Source organism: Hoplias malabaricus, chromosome 13 (assembly GCF_029633855.1).
Source record: "Hoplias malabaricus isolate fHopMal1 chromosome 13, fHopMal1.hap1, whole genome shotgun sequence".
Taxonomy (NCBI): domain Eukaryota; kingdom Metazoa; phylum Chordata; class Actinopteri; order Characiformes; family Erythrinidae; genus Hoplias; species Hoplias malabaricus.
The window spans coordinates 33,803,961-33,825,400 of NC_089812.1; the positions used below are offsets into that span (position 1 = coordinate 33,803,961).

At 43.3% G+C, this 21,440-nt stretch overlaps 1 protein-coding gene across 1 annotated transcript; it reads right to left on the reverse strand.

Moving 5' to 3' along the window:
* Window positions 1–719: 719 nt before the first annotated feature.
* unm_sa1261 (un-named sa1261) lies at window positions 720–21,015 on the reverse strand. The gene is made up of 4 exons (XM_066642531.1): window positions 20,884–21,015; window positions 8,341–8,563; window positions 5,345–5,547; window positions 720–3,626 (listed from the first exon to the last, which is right to left on the reverse strand). Exons 2-4 carry the CDS (start codon window positions 8,510–8,512, stop codon window positions 2,787–2,789), a joined length of 1,215 nt encoding a protein of 404 aa, XP_066498628.1. The 5' UTR covers window positions 8,513–8,563; window positions 20,884–21,015; the 3' UTR covers window positions 720–2,786.
* Between the last annotated feature and the right edge of the window lie 425 nt (window positions 21,016–21,440).

Sequence of the window (21,440 nt, forward strand, 5' to 3'; positions counted from 1 at the left end):
GTGCTAGTACATTTCCGCTGCTGTTGGCAGCAGGCAGCTGGCTCCTCCTCCTCCTCCTCACCTTCCGCTTGGCTCTCATGCTTAATACAGGCAGAACAAACCGAGAACAAGCTTCCACTGCCTTCCTTTCATTTTTAATGCAGAGCTTGCAAGTTTCTTACATTTCAAAACTCTGCAAAAAAGGTCACAATTTTGGGCCTAATCAGTGACTGAAGCCCCAAAGTCAATCCACAGCGACTGCAAAAGGTTACTAGGCCATCACTTTAACAAGGAGAAACGGAGTGGTGCTATTTCACAACTAGCAGGTCAAAGTTCATGACCAAGTACACAAACAGGAAGGTGTTTCCATTAATAGGGTGAATATCTTATACATTATGGAGGTAACAAAATGGATTCCTCAAAGCAAAGCAGTACGTACAGACCTGTGAATTTCTAATTTACTTTTTAAGGAGTGGTTTCTTTAGTTTTTTAAGATGAGTTCTGAGTAAAAGGTTATTCTCTTTGGAAATCCTATTGTACCTGATTCTTAAAAGAATTAAAAATGGTCTCTATATAGTACCAGAGTCTAAGAACACTTCTTCAGCCCCACAGGCCAAAGCCATAAACCATTTTGGAGTCTTCCCACACTCTTTGGAAGTACAAGAGCCAAAGATGAGTCATATTCAGAAACTTTTGGACGTAAGACGAAGAAAAAAAAATCTGCAGCCTTTGCACCAAGGATATGTATTTATTTCAACGATGTCTCTCCAGAACAATATTTATACATGCAAAAATCTCTGGAAGTCACAACACATAATCAGTTTCGGAATATCTGTGGAGTAGTGATCGTTTTTGGCCCTTTTTTTTAATCTCCACCTGCAGAGAAAGATATCCTTCTGTTCCAAGTTGTGGAGTTTGAACCATTATTAAAGTCCATCTGATAAACAGCACAAATCCTCAGGACCCTCCAATTTCGAATGCAGATATATATGTCTAAACCACATATAGAGCATTGTAGAAAGCCTAGGTATGATTTTCCTTTTTAGCAAAATTGAGATTTTTGACGTCGTTGCAACATCAACTTGTGCTCCTGCAAAATATCACAACACATTTATTTTCACAAACCTAAAAATGAGCACAGATCACCTTTGTACATAGGTTTATATCCATGCGGTTTCAGACACACCCTTTTTTTTTTCATAAAAAAAGCTGTTGCCCGTAAACAGCACAAAATATGCAGTCGCTCACTTCATTTTTGTAAATCACTTGAGTTGATAAAATACCCTTTTTTGCTACGACTTTATCAAAACAGAACAATCTAATTTAAATATATGAACCAAACGAGATCTAGAACCATGCTCTAAAAGTCCAAATTATTATGTAGCAGTTGTTTGGGGTTGGACCTGAATAAGCACAACCATCTGGTGCTGAATGACAGGCCTTGGTTTAGACTATTATTATTATTATTATTATTATTATGCAATGTCTTTGACTTCAGTCACAATTTAAGCAAAGGCTGAGATTTCCAAGACTGTTTTGTATCTAGTTTTGAAACCAAATGAATCACATATTGCGAGTGATAACAGAGTGTAATTATGGTGTAATTAGATTTCAGCACTTTGTAACAGTTTCTCTGACACTCTGTCAATGGTACACTGATGTACGAAGGTTAGTAAAGTGTTCTTCAAATAACAAGACTCAAACAGGGCCGCTGTGAGTATAGACCTATCATATACCTGAGAATGCCTTAAAAATACTTCTTTTCAGAAAATATTCTTCATAAAACAGTCAGTAGCATCCTTCGTCTCAAGCTGTAGTCAAGTGTTTCTAAACCACGTGGTACGCCACTGCCTCTGAATCACTTGCTGCTTGGTGGCGTAACACAGCCCTATTTTGAGCCTGCACTAAACAGCCTCTGTGCTGAGGGTGGCGACAGGCATCTGTATGCACTGTGATCACATCCATAACATCATCATCAGCACCGGCCTCGCTCTTACTGAGAGGGCCCATTGAAGACCAATCCAGTCTGCTGACTCACAAACGCACCACAGAGATAGAGCCATGCATCTGCTCTTCGGATTCCTTTAAGGTGCCGTCTTGGAGATGGGCAACGATTTGGTTTTAGAGGAAGTAAACAAGTCTTTACAATTCCGATCGCTGTAATGGCAACTGGGAATGATTATTATTCTATAATGCTACAGTATCAAATAAACAGCAAAATATCAGGAGCACAAAACCGAAATAAATAACGTGACAAATATAACAGAAACTACATTTCTTCTACTAAACCACCGACCAAAAGGACGCACAAAAACAGACCACTTCCAAAGACCACATGTCGCTGTGTGTTTTCTGAAATGAGTTTCTTCCACATTCCCACAATTCCTCGTTCAGATTTGTTTGTGTTTAGTTCCATTCTGACCATGGTCCTTGTTGGGGTTTTGTTTTTGCAAAAACATATTGCTTTATGGTGTTCTAGGTCTTTCACAACAGAAGCCTCTCTGTCTCTGTTTATTGTTATTTTTATAGATTTTCTTTGAGTTTCCATTGGACTGGTTACATGTGAACTTATGGATCTGAACCCCTCGGACACAATCGGTGGGATATGATTGTCTTCTACTCACATCATTCCCTCAGAGACACTCGTCATTAGGAACAGTCGACAGCCTGGAGCCTGCCTTGGGAACTTCTCTGTTGAAAGCTTTCACAGTGTTCTACACTTGACTCAAGCCTAGAGCATTTCTGCCTTCCGTTCAAGGGCTTTGAATCCTCAGTGCGGCCCAGTAAAATGTGTACCTACTGCAGTCTTACACGCAGATCTCGATGGGCGTGGCTACGAGGATCCGGCCACCGTTGGCGTTGCTGTCACGGGACACACGTTCGTATCCACCTGTGGAAGAGGGTGAACCGTTGTTGGAAATGTTGGCATAGTGTGCTACTACCGGCTCCATGACAACACAAGCGGGCGAGAGGCTCTGCTGCTTCAGACGGTCCACCAGCTCGTCTTCGTCTGAGGAAGAGGAGCTAAGCTCCGCCAGGTGCCCGTTGACAACACCGTTATTAATGTTGGTGTCTCCGGGTGTGGTGGCTGTGTTTCCGTTCTCTGTGTCAAGCATCCAGCAGTGGCTGAAGTGGGCAAAGACCTCTTTGACAGAGCAGCGACAGTCCTGGTCGATGGCCAACAGACGGCGGAACATGCGCAGAGCTTCGTCTGTGAAGCGGCGCCACTGGGAGGGCGCTGTACCTGTTCTTCTCCGCCTCTGCTGCTGCCAACGCACAAACTCCTCGTAGAAGGCATCTGTCGGCAGGGCTTTCTCCCATGGAAAGTTGCCGGTCAGCATGCAGAAGAGCAGCACGCCAAAAGCCCACACATCCGTGCTGTAGTCCACGCGGAATCCCTCCTGCCGACTGGGGTCGCATAGCTCTGGCGCAGTGTAGGGGATCGTGCCGCTCACCCTTTTGACCGGGGAGCCGGCCCTCCTTGTCATCCCGAAGTCTGAGAGCTTGACCTTGCGGCACTCCTTGTCAAAGATGAGGATGTTCTCAGGCTTGATGTCACGATGTACCAGCTTCTTGCAGTGCATGTAGTCGAGGGCAATAGCTACCTGGTGCACACAGCGCTTGGCCACGCTCTCCGGGAGCCCCACCTACACAGGACACCAAGAAAAGAGAAGATGGAATGAGAGGCCAAACACGAAGCCGTTACACAACAGCAGAATCAGAATCCACACAAAGCAGCCAAGACAGTAGGCAAGTTTAAGCCCCCACATCAGACAAACTCCATCAGCAATGAACTGCAGACTTACTGCGCCATGGCAGCAAAATGCTATGGAACATGAAATCCTCATTAAATCTGAAACTAAAGCTGACATTTCTCAAAAGCCCAGTTATAAATATCACCAGAGGTTTATACTTCAAAACTACACGTATCTGAGCTCTCTTTAAGGTCAGACCATGATCGTCGTTGTTGGAAATAAGGAGGTAATAAAGACAGTCAGCCACCTCATTATTTTCTTTCACACTGAAGAAGGCATAAGGGCTCTCAAACCGTAATTAAAATGAAGTGACAAACACTAAATGCCTCGGTGACTCAGTGAAAGTGATAAAAACGAAGCGCTTATAAAATAAACGAATCTGTCTAAAATAGACAGCTTAAATCAGACACCTGTTTAGAGTCAAATCTATCATTATCTCCCCATTTGAGAAACAAACTGTACTCTCAAATAATAATTAGTGCCAATGTTAAGTATAAATTAAGCCTAATTTCAAAATCTCTATTAGCCTTTCGTCTGTGGCATTAGTCATGTGTTAATAAGCAATGCCTTTCCGTTGTTTTGTAGTTTTGGAAAGAGGCAAATTGCCTTTATGTATTTGTTCTTTTTTAGGGGGACAGCTGTGGCCTTAAGGTTAGAAAACAGAGCTTGAGATCGGAGGGTTACCAGCTCAACTCCCAGAGCTCGCACGAAAAAACATTCATCCTCGGGTGAAGTGCCCTTGAGCAAGGCACCTAACCCACAAGCTGCTCCCTGGGCACCAAACTGGTTGGCAGCCCGCTGCTCTGGCTGTGTGTGTGGCCTCTAGTGTGTGTGGCTAAATTAATTGCTCACTGGTGTGTGTTTGTGTGGTTGCTACCACAGGTTAAATGCAGAGAATCAGTTTCCCCAAGGGGATTAATTAAGGTCATTCTTCTTCTTCTCCTTCTTCTTTAAATTTTTCAAAATTGAGTATTAGCTCTGAAACACCAACTACTACTTTTTTTCGAACTGAAAGAAGAGGTGGGGATAAACCCAGAGAGCGTAGTCAATTGAGCTCTCTTGGACTTTGGGATTCAGACAACTAAGGCATCAATAGAGATCAAATGTCTTTGACCGGTTCACTACTCGAGAGGCCTACTTGCCTTCCTTCTATTCGTTTCTTAATTTGGCAAATATCTGCATATTAATGGGGGGTTAGCAGCTAAAGCTATGCTTTTACATACGTTTACTTATGGGAGAGCAATATGGCAATGTGCATTATATTATATACACAACATGTATTAAAAATATTAAGTGTCTATCAGGCTTGTGAACAGGCACAAAGCACAAGCAAAATGGCCGTGCCAAAAAACAAAACCCAAATCTTCCAGTCAGCTTCTTGTCACTATACTGTTTCAGGTACTTCGCTATCAATCTATTTGTTATTTGTAAGTGTGTTTGAATTTGCAGCCAATCCTACAGCTACTGACGACAGTAGCAATGGGATCCCAAGTCATAACATATCACCATTGCCTAACTAAGGAGCAGGAACACCTAAAAGAAACCCAGAGACTGTAAAATGTCACTCACTAGTTAAAATGTTTAAAACATGCCAACATTTGTGAGCTTACCTGAGGGGGGATGATGTCAAAGAGATCCCCAGCTAGAGCGTATTCTTGGGCGAAGATGTAGTACTCATCAGTCTCAAAGGCGATCCCATACATGTTGATGATGAAAGGGCATGGTGAAAGGTAAAGCGAGATGCTATACTCCCTCAGGAAGCTTTTCAGCTTTGTGGTTTTCTTCCGTAGGAACTTCAGCGCCATCTTTGTGCCTGTGGGAAAGGATGAGTGGGGTTAGAGTTTAGCTCTGCCACAGAATCCCGAATCTAACAGGCTATAGGCCTCAATCTATTAGGATGGTACTGAATATTTCACGGCAAAGATCAAGGGATATACATAATGAGTGTTGAGATTTCATGCATTACGTAAACATGCAGGGAGGCTGAAATGGATTCGAATTCTGCTGGGAACACAAGGAGAGTTTAGGACTCTCTTGATCCAATATGCATATCTATCCTTGACAGAGGCTCTAAAAATGTATGGACAATTTTGGACAGGTTATCTCCTACAACGTCTTTTACTTTTACTAGTTCAATGAAACAACAAGAATCTATGCTGAAAGTCACCAGTCACCAAGATATTCTTTCCATAGGGAATTGTTTATTGAGAGCAGCTGCTACGCATGTATGAAGACGGTAACAGCAGAAAAAGTCTGCTTTCCACTATTCTCCCCTATTCAAGCTAAAGCTTGAAACAACCATCAAATTCTCAGCCATTGGCATCTGTCTCAGCAGATCTGTCAGTCTGTCTGAAGGGCAGAGAGCTGGAACAATGTTTTGAGAGTTGGCACGCCATTGCTGCTAGCAAAGAAACTGAACAAAGTAAAAGACGATACATATTAATGCCATCAGATTGGGAGCTTGCTTTGATGACAGTTTGCACTAAATGTAGGCAGAGGGTTATGCATAGTATATATCAGAATGAGAACGAGATTAATATATGCAGACTTATGCAAGTTGGTTTTCCTCCTCTGCGCCTAGTCCGCTAAAATATTAATCTGTCTAAAATTTTAATATTTCAGATTGATTAATCCTCACCACTCTCCTCCTGTCACTTGATTTCTGCACACTAATATCTAATATCTAATTACATGTCAGTGGAATATTTATAGAATGATAGAAGCAGAGCCTCCAGGGTACTAAAGAAGATTCAAGGTGGCACTATTCATTATGACAACACTAGCTTAGAGGTATGAGTGCTACATTTGGTAGCAACTGACAATGCAGGTAAAAATGCAAAAAAAATGCATATGAAGTCTTTTTATAGTACATTTTCAGAACAATATCCATGCTGTGTGAGAAACCAGATAAAAACTAGACTAACCTACTTTGCCAGGATTAGAAAATAACTATTTAAAGGGTTAGCATTTAGCTCGCTAACTAGCAGGCTATCACTGTAAAATAAGTTCTGTTATCATAGGTTTCAGCCTACTGAAATAGGATGCAACCTAAAATCTTTTAAGGACGTATCAAACTGAATGTTATTATTTAGGAAGCATGAGTTTCAGTGCTGTTGTTTATGCACAGCTTTGTTAGCTGTTTCGTGGGTCTGAAAAAGGAAATGCCTGCTGCTGAAGTCAACAGCTGTGTACACTCTTACCTTATCTAGCACATGCCACATGAGTTAATAATGAAATGGAACGGTCCTTAAGACTCCCCTCAAGAGGAGCTCATGAGGCAAAGTGGATAAGAGCATATTAAAGCTGGTACTTGAAATGTTTTTCTAAAGTGTCTTGGAGTTTTCCCTGGCTCTACTACTGTCTGTGTCATTTTTAGACCATACTGAAAGAGCTAATGTAAATGAGCTGTCCATTATTTTTATTTGTTTTCTCATCAAAATAATCTAAATTTGGCGACTGTAATAGAGCTCTGTAAGGTATTACTGCTTTTCAGAAGTGTCTACACCATTTATCACACTCTTCTGACTCTTAGAACAGGTCTATCACCGTAACCAAGAGAATAAGTTCATTGCTCAAAATTTTCTTGTAATGTCTGAGGAGACTGAAATGTTGTCTTCAAATTCCATAAGAAAAATAACAAGAAGATTAATTTCTGGCCCAAAACAAATGGTTATATTAGTTTGAGAAACACAAATGTTGAGAAATGGTTGAGCTCCAGTGTTAATAAATGAGAACAAGAGTGAGAGTGAAGTGTGATCCTAAAGCCAACAGAGGGTAGATAGATAGATAGATACTTTATTGATCCCCAGGGGAAATTCAACAAATTCAAGAAGGGTATGTTCTTTTGTGGGCTTTTAAAAAAACGTCAGGACCAAAGAGTTATTCAGGGGGCATTTTACAGGCAGGAAAGCACGTGTAGGCTTCAGCCCAGGGCAGTCGTGACATTCAACTCAGGATGCTCCATAAACAGGCATTAATACTGTAGACAGGAACAGATGGCTGGTGTTTGGCCTCTGCTGCAGGTTAGTCAGATATTCTAGGCATGGGCATTTTGAAGGACAGTGCATCATGTGGTGTATTTTACTGCTGATCACTATAGACTATGATATACTGGTTCCTGGAACTGACATCTGTGGCTAGATGCTTAAAATAGCAAGCTGACCAAGTATCATAAGCCGTAAGAAAATGTACAGTTGAGGACAAAGGGCAAGATGAAAGCCCTAGAGGATACGTGATGTGTGTGGCGAACTGAATGTGATTAACACAATATCAAGTTGCATATCGTAGACAATTAAGCAAGGAGTTTCCATTAACAATGACAAGTATGTGTGTGTTTGTCAGAATGAGTTGGTTGTGGCTTGGGATATGTTTACAGTGTTTTTCTTTCCCAAATTCTGGACCTGAAGTACCCCTTTTTTTAACCTCTTACAACTGTATGCCATAAGAGCCATAGTTCTGAGTGTAGGTCTAGGTTTTGGAACCAACCTGGTAGGGAAAAAAAACAACTGCTGTATACAAACAACTAGTAGAACATGTAGACCATTTGGAAGATCAGTACAAGAAATAAAACTGTGAGCAGGACTGTGTTTCTGTTCTTCAGACCTACCTCTGATTTTGTGAACAACCAGGTCCACTTTGCCATAGGTGCCTTTGCCCAGTTCCCTGATGACTTCATAATATTTGTTGATGTCCAACTTCTCCAGGTTCTGGGCTGCAATAAGCTGTAGCTCCTCCAGGATGTCGATGGAGGCACGGGACACAAGGGGGGAGGAGCTCATTCTTCTAGTGGGAGGGGCCAGTTACCACAGGAGATGTGTGTACACGTAGTTCTGAAAATGAGAAAAGGAAAAGAGGTAAGAGTCCCATTTTAAATTAAGAACGAAAACTGTTCAAACTCTTGCTTCTGATAATTATGACAGAACAATTACTGCATATTTTAACTGCCATAAATTCAATGACGGGCGGCACGGTGGCGCTGCAGGTAGTGTCGCAGTCACACAGCTCCAGGGACCTGGAGGTTGTGGGTTTGAGTCCCACTCCGGGTGACTGTCTGTGAGGAGTGTGGTGTGTTCTCTCTGTGTCTGCGTGGGTTTCCTCCGGGTGCTCCGGTTTCCTCCCATGCTCCAAAGACACACGTTGGTAGGTGGATTGGCGACTCAAAAGTGTCCGTAGGTGTGAATGTGTGTGAGTGTGTGTGTTGCCCTGTGAAGGACTGGCGCCCCCTCCAGGGTGTATTCCCGCCTTGCGCCCAGTGATTCCGGGTAGGCTCTGGACCCACCGCAACCCTGAACTTGATAAGGGTTAATGGATGGATGGATGGATGGATGAAATTCAATGACATTTAATGCCATTACAGTATAACACACTTGGCGAAGATCACTAGAGGTTATGTCAAAAACAGACCCCTGTATTGGCTAGCACTGCTCTGATAGTGGGAAAAGGGAGAAGAATCATTGCTGGGGATTGAACTTTAAACCCCAACTCTAGGGCAAATGCTTGGATTGTTGCACCATTTGGGAACCCAATATTGTGCATTGGTTGGTATTATAATCACCTAATGTCCTTTTCACAAACATTTCAGGAGAGAATGTGTCAAATCTGTAACATATATTTAAAATAATAATAAATAATAACAATAATGGCATGGAACTGGCCTATAACTACAGAATCATGTATCATCTGTAATGACATTACACCCATTTCATATCCAGTTACAAAATGAAGTTGCCATTAGGCTGTTCTGGTGTTTTCACCTTCAGCCAGAGAGCAGAAATCCAATCCCTATATCACCAACATCAAAGTCACAAAGTTCGGGGGGTTGTTGTTGTGGGTTCCGTGTCTACGCCAAACGAGATCTTATATAACCCCTTGCATTCTGCAGAAAACACTGATCTAGTTTCTGCTCCCTGCATCCCCTTACATGCTCTGGAGATCACAAACGCCCGCTTCCCGATTGCGGAACAGAAGCAGGGAACAGAGTAGAACAAAAGATAAGAGGGGAGCAGAATCCCCTCCTGAATCACAAAATCACATCCCTTCACACAGTGCACTGTTTACTTTTTCACCACACACAAATGTCACCAGACAAAGTTTTCGCACATTGCATAACACTCATTAACATTTGGCTCCCAACAAAGACCCAGTAGATATTGTCATACAGAGACAGCACAGACCCAGGTTTCCACAACCAGTGAAATGCTAAGAGAAGTGTTAACATGAGGGAGAAAGGAATCTGCTGTTATCATGAAGGAAAGGGCACAGGACTGGAGACAACAGAACTGGAGGAATAATTTGCCCTAGAGCATGTCTCTTATATGTGATTCTCAAGTCAGTTATCACTGGCGACAAAGTGTTCTTTCATTCCATGCCACATTTGTGACTCTCAGTAATAGAGGAGATATTATGATGGTTTATATATTCGTGAAGAGCCTCATCCTTTACATTTTGCCGTATTTTAAAGGAATAAAAAACAAAAGATGCCTGAATGATAGGAGCATCTGCCCCCTGGATGCCTACTGCTGGAAGGTTATCAGACACTGATACGATTATAAAAGTAAGTAAATGTTTTCTAATCTTCATGGTCCTGCTTTGTGCCAAACTTATTGAAATGCTATCTGCCACCACCGCCTGCTCTTTATAAAGCAAGCATAGATTTACTCCACCAATCATCTGTGCTTTGGAAAGTTGTTTTAAATGTATTCTAAAAGTATTCTATTTTTAATCAATTCATTCATTCATTATCTGTAACCCTTATCCAGTTCAGGGTCGCGGTGGGTCTAGAGCCTACCTGGAATCATTGGACGCAATGCGGGAATACACCCTGGAGGGGGCGCCAGTCCTTCACAGGGCAACACACACACATTCACTCACACACTAACACCTACGGACACTTTTGAGTCGCCAATCCACCTACCAACGTGTGTTTTTGGACTGTGGGAGGAAACCGGAGCACCCGGAGGAAACCCACGCAGACACAGGGAGAACACACCACACTCCTCACAGACAGTCACCCGGAGGAAACCCATGTAGACACAGGGAGAACACACCACACTCCTCACAGACAGTCACCCGGAGGAAACCCACGTAGACACAGGGAGAACACACCACACTCCTCACAGACAGTCACCCGGAGGAAACCCACGTAGACACAGGGAGAACACACCACACTCCTCACAGACAGTCACCCGGAGGAAACCCATGTAGACACAGGGAGAACACACCACACTCCTCACAGACAGTCACCCGGAGCGGGACTCGAACCCACAACCTCCAGGTCCCTGGAGCTGTGTGACTGCGACACTAACCTGCTGCACCACCGTGCCGCCCATTTTTAATCAATTTTCTCACCAAATTATTCATTTACCATTTCCAGTTTGCAAATTCCCAAATCACACACAGATCGACCAAGCAAGGAGGGCAAAGGCTATGACATACGTCCTCCAAACCAAACTGCAGCTAACACAACATCACTGGAGAACTTGAAATGTTCGGAGGAGGACACTAACTGCGTGGTTATGACGTTAGCTAACAGACACCCGCCTTTGCTGGCACTGTCTCCTGATTAAAGGGGGTCAATGCCTAGACCTCTGCAACTCTCTGACTCTTACCTTCAAACCTAGTTCCTAAGTCTTAGAACATCTGAGATCTACAGGTTGGACAGTTTATTCCCTCAATATATTATTATCACTGCTGTTATTTTTACATGTTGACACACAAAAGAACATTACAGAACAGACTGAACTTTGCATCTAAATATAATTTTGGCTAGACTGCATGCTGATATAACACTATGCAGAACTGATGGGATATTTTTTGCTGCACAGTTTCTCTTCTTCAGCAGAGACACGGGTGTGATTTGTGAATGACTGAATAGACTTCACAGTACCATTGGCCTGCCAGTGCTTCCCCTAGGAGCCCTGTGTGTGTGTGTGTGTGTGTGTGTGGCGCATCCTCTCTATAGATGCCATCTGTGGAGATCTAAGAGTGTGTGTGTGTGTTTGTGTCTGAAACCAGGCCTACAATACATGGCTTTTACAATCCTAACTGGTTTGGAAGAAGGAGTATCTCACACTTGCTGTCAGTTTTTCACAGAATTTCTTTTGTCTTAAAGGTACACCCGCTAGACAATAAGCCAAAGACAGACACTCACAGACAGCAGCACAAGCTACAAATATCCGCAGAGTTGGAGCTGGAAATATTGTACCTCATTAGTCTTGTATATACCTATGGACAGGCAGGATGTACAAAAAAACAAAAACAAACAAACAAACAACAGTGGGGGCGATGATTTGGTGGGGGTAGAGTGGTCATAATTTGACAGACAGACCTGGAGGTAAATTCATACCTCAAGCAGCTAACAAAGGTTCTCGGTTGTATTATTGAATAGGTCCTCCATCACTGTGGTCCACTGGATGTGTTTTTTTTTCTGTATCTTCCTTGCTTTCTCATTGGCTATTACCTGAATCAACCATCCAGTTGAATGGCTGATTATTTCACACTAATGGACTCTAATGAAGATTGAGCCCACTGATCACTACAGTGGTGCAGCAGGTAGGTGTCGCAGTCACACAGCTCCAGGGACCTGGAGGTTGTAGGTTCGATTCCCACTTCGGGTGACTGTCTGTGAGGAGTGTGGTGTGTTCTCCCTGTGTCTGCGTGGGTTTCCTCCGGGTGACTGTCTGTGAGGAGTGTGGTGTGTTCTCTCTGTGTCTGCGTGGGTTTCCTCCGGGTGACTGTCTGTGAGGAATGTGGTGTGTTCTCCCTGTGTCCGCGTGGGTTTCCTCCGGGTGACTGTCTGTGAGGAGTGTGGTGTGTTCTCCCTGTGTCCGCGTGGGTTTCCTCCGGGTGACTGTCTGTGAGGAGTTGGTGTGTTCCCCCTGTGTCTGCGTGGGTTTCCCATTGCAACCCTGAACTGGATAAGCAGTTGAAGACAATGAATGAATGAAGGCTGATCACTGCAGAGCTAGATTGTCTGCCTAAAACCTAAAGTTTCTCCTCTCACACTATAACATTAACTATAGAATGAAGAATTTATCACTTCAGGTCAAGCCTCCGACCTGGAAAATTGCTTCAGGGTGTGAGAATTTGTCTCAAGGGGCATATAAGATGAGAAATAAGTCTAAAAATCGAGTATGCCCGGTATGAAAAAAAGGGAATCTGTGCAATAAGTAATGAGAGAGAGGGAGTGTGTGTGTGTGTGTGTGGTAATGCTCCGTAATGATTTGAAATAATTACTTGCTCCACTTACTTCAATTAAACATAGGAATGTTATTTTCCATCTCCTGTAAAGCAAGAAATTTGGAGATATGAGGTTTTATTCAGACAGTGAAGATATGCAAGAGACAGATGAAAAGGGATCAAAACAAACTAATGAGGAGACACGCTTCCATGGAACTGAGGGTGGCCTTCACTACCACCTGCTCCCTTCAGCCCTTCTCCATCTCTCAGTTAACTACAACTCCCAAGAGCCCCTTCTCGGAGTGCTCTGAAGTACACACACACACACACACACACACAAAACCAGAACAGCGCATCCTGTCCTTCTACAAAGCAGTTCAAAGTAACCAGACTCATCTGCATTTCCTTCTCGGTGGGAGGATTGCCTGGCGCAGTCTCATGCAGCACAACATTTTTCTTTTTTCCTTCCCTCTTCTCTGCTCCCTCTCTTTTCTCTTTGTCCTCAACCTCTCCCTTCCTTCTCCTTTTCTCCTCATTCCTCTCTGTATCTATTTATCCTCTCTATGTCCTCCCCTTCTCCCCTCCTCTTTCTCTTTTCCACCCTGCCTCTATCTATTTGTCATCTCTCCCTCAGTTACATATATATTTATATAAACTGCTGCCATATGAAATGCTTATTATTAATAGTTATTATAAAACATATTTTGTACAATTGATTAAAAAAAACAATGATAAATTACAAAAGGTAGAATGTCATAGTCTCCTATTTACCAAGGGTTCCAGTGCTTGGAAAATACATAATGTATTTACAGAGGCAATCAATCTCTCTCTCTCTCTCTCTCTCTCTATCACTGTCCACTGACGACAACCACTGTTACTCTAGCGGTGATTCTCCGAGGTGAACATGTCCTATTCTCCTGAAAATGCCACACACCAATGAACAGTCACAGGCAAATGTCTCCTGAGGAATGGTGCAATCATGTACAACAGCTTGCTTTATGCGACTCCACTCTTCGAATCTGCTGAGCAACGCTGGCTCTTTTCCTCCACTGCTTATCACTGAAGGTGCTGTTTATTCCATTGGCTGCTCCTTTGGCTCTCACCTCCCCCAAGGAACTTTGGAAGAGATGCTGCAAGGACCTCTCAGCTAATAAATTAATGCTGTCCACCGAAGCCTTTGCTAAGGCTTTTAAAGGTAATAATGACTGTAACGGCTTAATCGATGCTATAGTGGCACTTTACAGTGCAGCGCAGCCACTTTCACTTCAGACTGGAAGAAATCCACATGTAATTACTTTATAAGTGGACAAGATGATGACCATGAAGCGTGTGATGGTCTTATAAAGTTTAGCATATGAACCCACAAATGGAGGCTTGTAGAAACGGTTCAGAAGTGACAAGCCTTTTTAATAGTTTGAAACACTGTGTGTGTGTAATCTTTTCATGACAAATAGACCAATAGACTCGGTCTGAAATTGTGAGGAAGGTCTGTTGTGTGTTCTCCTTGTGTCTGCATGGGTTTCCACCAGGTGCTCAGGTCCTTCAATCCAAAAACACATGCTGGTATACAAGCATAGGTCCATATGTTTGAGTGTGTGAGTGAATGTGTGGTGCCCTTTGATGGAGCACTTAACTACTTTATCGTGTGCAGTTACAGAAACGAATGAATGATTTATTACAATTATCTATGGAACGAATACGAATAAAATACTTCACAGAGCCATTAATGTCTATCAAAATGTATTACAATTAACGGACGGTGGTTATTTAACCTGAGTACATTGCTTTTCCCGAGGTATGAGCTTGTGTTTGAGGTAAATATATGTGAATAATTTAAATCAGATCAAGCACTTATTGTGACTGGTTGAAAAACAACAATATTTCTAAATTCTGACGCCTTAGTGTTGAGGTCTGCAGTGAGTCATGTTTGATCTTTTCAGCTGGAGCCTTGTCGGTCGTCAGTAAGGAGCCACTAAGTGCGGATAGTCAGGATGAAGAACAAACAACCGTCCAATCTGGCTGCTTTAAGCTTGTACTTTAATTCACAGAAGTGACAAAATGGACAGATAAATTGGTCATCACTGTAGACCTTCTCTGGTCAGTGTCTGTTATGTATTGTGTGTTATGTGTGTTCTGACAGCTGCTTCTGCTACATGGCGGACAGGAGTGTCCCAAAACTGATGCATTCTGCTGTTTCTTGAGATATTTTCACCAAATGTTACAAGATCCTCTGACTTGAGAGAAAATTAAAAGGTTAGAAAATGAAATTTGATTAGAGTTCCATGCAAACAAACACGGTCGCTCGCTGTACTGACGAAAATACTCATTAATAACACATTACATTTGTTTAGATTCTGAGTTTCTAATAGAGGAAGGGACAGTCTGCTAAAATTGAATGATTTTATTCATCCATTATCTGTAACCGCTTATCCAGTTCAGGGTCGCGGTGGGTCCAGAGCCTACCTGGAATCATTGGGCGCAAAGCGGGAATACACCCTGGAGGGGGCGCCAGTCCTTCACAGGGCAACACAGACACACACACATTCACTCACACCTACGGACACTTTTGATTCGCCAATCCACCTACCAAGGTGTGTTTTTGGACTGTAGGAGGAAACCGGAGCACCCAGAGGAAACCCACGCAGACACAGGGAGAACACACCATACGCCTCACAGACAGTCACCCGGAGGAAACCCACGCAGACACAGGGAGAACACACCACACTCCCTACAGACAGTCACCCACAGGAAACCCACGCAGACACAGGGAGAACACACCACACTCCCTACAGACAGTCACCCGCAGGAAACCCACACAGACACAGGGAGAACACACCACACTCCTCACAGACAGTCAGCTGGAGGAAACCCACACAGACACAGGGAGAACACATCACACTCCTCACAGACAGTCACCCACAGGAAACCCACGCAGACACAGGGTTGAACACACCACACTCCCTACAGACAGTCACCCGCAGGAAACCCACGCGGACACAGGGAGAACACACCACACTCCCTACAGACAGTCACCCGCAGGAAACCCACACAGACACAGGGAGAACACACCACACTCCTCACAGACAGTCAGCTGGAGGAAACCCACACAGACACAGGGAGAACACATCACACCCCTCACAGACAGTCACCCGCAGGAAACCCACGCAGACACGGAGAACACACAACACTCCTCACAGACAGTCACCCGGAGCGGGAATCGAACCCACAACCCCCAGGCCCCTGGAGCTGTGTGACTGCGACACCTACCTGCTGCACCACCGTGCTGCCCCTGAATGATTTTAGAGGTCTTTTATTTATCTGTTGTGACATGGGTTGGGTGGTTCCTGACTTTTGATTTGTTCAGTATACAGTGACTGTGTGACCTTAGTCTATTATTGATTTTGTTCAATACTTTAATCAGATTATTTCAAATGTTTCTGATGTCTTTTTACAGTAATGTTATACAGCAGTATACCATTCCCATCATGTTGGAGTGTTTTTGAAGCTACTGCTCTGCTGTGCTCTGTTCTCTGCTGATTTATTGACCTTTACAGCTCTGAGTCAAGCCTTGATTCCTCTTCACTCTAAAACGCAATGGACAGAGTGACAGAGTATGAAGATTGTTCAGTGATCTGTGGCTTGGTCTATAATCTATGTGTGTGTGTGTTCGTGAGCACATGTTCCATTTCTGAAACTGAACAGCTAATCCAGTAACAAGCAGACATCTCCAGTGAGGCCGGGAGACCCGAAAATAAGGCCGGTGGCTCTGTCCCACTGATCACAACATTTAGCTCTTTAGATCAGAACCGAGCCACTAAATCCCCACAAAGAACCCTGTCAAGATCCATTGCTTTTTCAGAAAAAGAAAAGGCCTTTAGAAATCCATTTCTCTAGTAATCAGGATTTGCCCTGCACTGAAAGCAGAACAATACCAGGTCCAAAACCTTTAATGAGTCATTGGTTGTCTGCCTCCCTGAAGCTTTTAAAATGCTCTTAAAACCACATCTCCTGCTGCAGTGAAATCGGCCCAATGGGATTAAGCATGAGACTGCTGGGTGCACACTGATAACTCAGCTGCTCCTTAGACTACCTTACATGTACAATGCAGAACTGAAAAAGCCATTCTTATTCATTTGATGGCAATATGCAACCTGTACTCAGACTCGTGTCATGAATGCTAGGTAAAGAGACGACCGGTCTTAGCAGACTGCTTTGAAAGGAAGCGAAAAATATCTTAAGATATTTAACAAAATGTATGATATCGTACTAATACACTGCTGTGTGATGACACCAGCTCACGCAGTGTTTCTTCTGAGAGCATTTCTGTGATTTGATAGTAATAAGCCATAAGTGTGTGGTGTGTTCTCCCTGTGTCTGCATGGGTTTCCTCCGGGTGACTGTCTGTGAGGAGTGTGGTGTGTTCTCTCTGTGTCTGTGTGGGTTTCCTCCGGGTGACTGTCTGTGAGGAGTGTGGTGTGTTCTCCCCGTGTCTGCCTGGGTTTCCTCCAGGTGACTGTCTGTGAGGAGTGTAGTGTGTTCTCTCTGTGTCTGCATGGGTTTCCTCCGGGTGATTGTCTGTGAGTAGTGTGGTGTGTTCTCCCTGTGTCTGCGAGGTTTTCTTCCGGGTGACTGTCTGTGAGGAGTGTGGTGTGTTCTTCCTGTGTCTGCGTGGGGTTCCTCCGGGTGACTGTCTGTGAGGAGTGGAGTGTGTTCTCTCTGTGTCTGTGTGGGTTTCCTCTGGGTGACTATCTGTGAGGAGTGTGGTGTGTTCTCCCTGTGTCTGTGTAGGTTTCCTCCGGGTGACTGTCTGTGAGGAGTGTGGTGTGTTCTCTCTGTGTCTGTGTGTGGTTTCCTCTGGGTGACTATCTGTGAGGAGTGTGGTGTGTTCTCCCTGTGTCTGCGTGGGTTTCCTGCGGGTGACTGTCTGTAGGGAGTGTGGTGTGTTCTCCCTGTGTCCGCGTGGGTTTCCTGCTGTCACCATTCAGACACATACACAGTGCAAACTGCTGTGTTCACAGAGCCTTTGAGCACTTCAAAAGGCTGCAGGGCCACACAGTGTCCACAGTGAAAGCTGATCAGTTCAGGGACTTTGGCCACTGTAGTGATTTCATTCACTTTCAATCTCACTTGCAGCTCTTTTGATTCAATACAGTGTTTGGGGGGCGTATCCTGGCTAAGCTCAGCTAAATCTTGTGTTATACTTAAGATTTAACAAAGGTTTTCTTTTGAACACTACATTGGTTTGGAGCTTTGATTGTACTCAACCCTCAGGAATGAATGCAATGTAGCTGCAAGAATAAACAGAGTAGGCAGCATACAATTTGCTACAAGAGCCAGGATTTAATGTCTTTACAATATGAACAAGATAAGTCTCCCTGCTTATTATGGACATACTGGGCAAAATCAACAACTCTTCCTGTGCCAGATAGGGTTGCTTTGGCCCTAGCCTGCCCCCTAGTGGATGCAGATTTCAATCCTCCAGCGAGTACAGAGGGGAAGCTGGTATGTACGATCAAGTATGTTCATATTACAAGGCTCAATGACCAATCAGATCCATGTATTCTGTCTTGGGGATGACATCTGTTCACACTGTAAATGATCCATGTTTTAACATCAAATTAGCCTCATGATTTTTACAAAATATAGATATAAAAATGGCTCAGTCCTACTTTGAAAAAAAAACTGATTTAATTGTTCACACAGCTCTAAATAAACCTGATTTTGGCAAAGTTTTGCACATCCCTAATGCACTACTCTCTTTGTGTAATTGTAAAATGATTTGGGCTTTTTTCAGCTTTACCAATATAGGTTTAATATTAAGGGCAAGTGTCCCGTGTAATACATGTTCCACTGTTTACACACAGGCCACTTGCTCTTAATCTTAAACCTACAATGCTTTGGGAAAACTGGATTGCCCGGATCACTTCAAACCCTGTGATGTGAGCTAAAAGTTTGGTACTGACTGGTACTGAAAGTCTACAAAAGACCTTGTTATGAAAGCTCTGTGTATCAGCTCAGTGAAGCAAACTCCAACAGCGAGTGCACACTACAAGCATAACACCTCCCTCTCAGCCAAATGCTTGGCTAAAGTCAGCGCTGCAATAATGATGAGGTGTGAACTCAAATACGGCTTGTTCTCCAAACACTTTGTGCCACTGAGGAACAGAGAGCACAGGATGTGGATATTTAGGGCTCAGATAACCACCAATGCTCTAATGTACACAGCTACATCAGAGAAGGGAAAAGTGGGAGTTATACCTCACTCAAAATTGCACTCCCCTCCTCTTGGTGATTTTGGAAATGAAGTCACCGTCTACTTTCAATCAAGAACATTGACCAGCTGTCATCAACACTCACAGACAATAGAGCAAACGTCTGAGGAATATTCGATAGGTGGTGCCTTTGTGTGTGTGTGTGTGTGTGTGTGTGTGTGTGTTCAGGTGTATATCCAGACAATACAGCAGAAGCCCAAATAACCCTCCATGGGTGACACCTTGTGTGTGAGTGTGTGTGTGTCTGTGTGTGTGTGTGTGTGTGTGTGTGTGTGTGTGTGTGTTCAGGTGTATATCCAGACAATACAGCAGAAGCCCAAATAACCCTCCATGGGTGACACCTTGTGTGTGTGAGTGTGTGTGTGTGTGTGTGTGTGTGTGTGTGTGTGTGTGTGTGTGTTCAGGTGTATATCCAGACAATACAGCAGAAGCCCAAATAACCCTCCATGGGTGACACCTTGTGTGTGTGTGTGTGTGTGTGTGTGTTTGCAAGTGTGCATCAAGACTATTCTAATAAACTACTGGAAGGCCACTCTCTTCATGTGTAGGTGTGTCTCATTCAAGCTCCGAGGTGTATGTTTAGAGCAGTGAATACGTTTGTTTGTGTGTGTGTGAGTGTGTGTTTGAAAATGAGTATCCAGAGAGTCTAGAACCTTCAATCAAGCTCCATCTGTGTTTGTATATCTGTATGTATATCCACAGTGGAGGGTTTTTTGTGTAACAGAGAATGTGTGTGTGTGTGTGTGTTTAGATTTGAGTGGTAAAGGTAAAGTAGCTCTCTTTTTTTAATCAGTGTGCTATCTAGAGTACAAGGGTTCAAACACTCAGACCTGAAAGAGAATGCAGGACAGGGTTCCCAAACTTTTTTCTCATGGGGGAACGGCTCAATCGATGAAAACACAGCTTAAAAAGGTTTTATTGGCTGTGTGGATGGGGATAGAATATCTTCCCGATCCGCCACGACAAGCATCCTCATAAAGAGTGTCAAAAAACAAGATTCCAGCAGCGTGTCTTTACACAAAGAGTCACAAAACAGAGCCTCTGTTAATGACATTCAGGAAATGTGCAATACCTGCATTACCTTATCCATATTTCTTTCTTATAACAATAATAATGTAAACAATGCAGAAAGGTGAGGTGCTCTCTATGATACTAGACATCTATATCACCACACACCTTGATGTACGCAGCGTGGACGTAGATTCGTATATTTTGTTTGTGTGAGCACTCACACCTGTGCTATAGATTTGTAAGAAATGCATTAAAATCTACATCAGTATTTTAGTAATGGGGACTGTAATCCTGCCAGAGACACAAAGGTCCAAATCACGTTGGGTGCCACTAGGGCTTGCAGACAGCAGATGACCACCTATTGTTCCTATCAGTGGTCGTCACCCCATGGAAATACACCATTAAAGGGACAATTGCATGGAAATTTGCATGTCATTAACAGGAAAAGGGGAAGAAAACAGTCCAGTGCACTGTTATTTTTATTATTATTATTTGCATGCTTTACGCAGCATCAGCAGAAACAGAATGAAATACAGATTTAAACTTTGGGTACTTGCAGATCAAAATAAGACCGATTGGAATATTTTCAAATAACAAGAGGATGCTTTATTACGTGTAAAATCCCATTCAAAGCTGTATGCACGCAAAGGACACACAAACAAAGCCAAAGATAATAACAAGCAGACTACCTTTTAAAACGCACTGGCTGCACAAGCTCCAGTCCTCATTGTGTTGAATTACGATGTGGACATCAGCGAAAGCTTGGGGTTGTGGGAAGGATGCTCCGCAGCTGATGCTCTGCTGCGCCCTGGCCACTGAGCTCAGAGTTCTATTGTGTCTTTACTGCTGTGAATGCAGCGTTATGGGCATTTTTCCCCACCCGTTTTCCGTTAAGCCCCGCCCGCTTGCGCTAGGTGTGAATAGCTGCGTCCACCCTCCTGTGCACGGATTGGATAATGATGAGCCTAAAGTCGTGTGCAAGTGTTTGAGCAACCCCTGGTCCAATTCCTGGTTTTGCTTCGTGAAAATAAGTGAACATGTTTATTATTTAGAGAACACACATTTTTATTTACAGTTACATCGTATAATTAGCAGCAAAGTTAAACTGTGGAAACAAAAAACATAATCTTTTAAATGTGACAATTCGTCACACATTAAGTGAAAAAAATAAATAAATAAAAAAAATCTGTACAATTCTGTACAAATTGGAAGGCATTTTTAAAAAAAGAGTTTAGGATGAACGTCA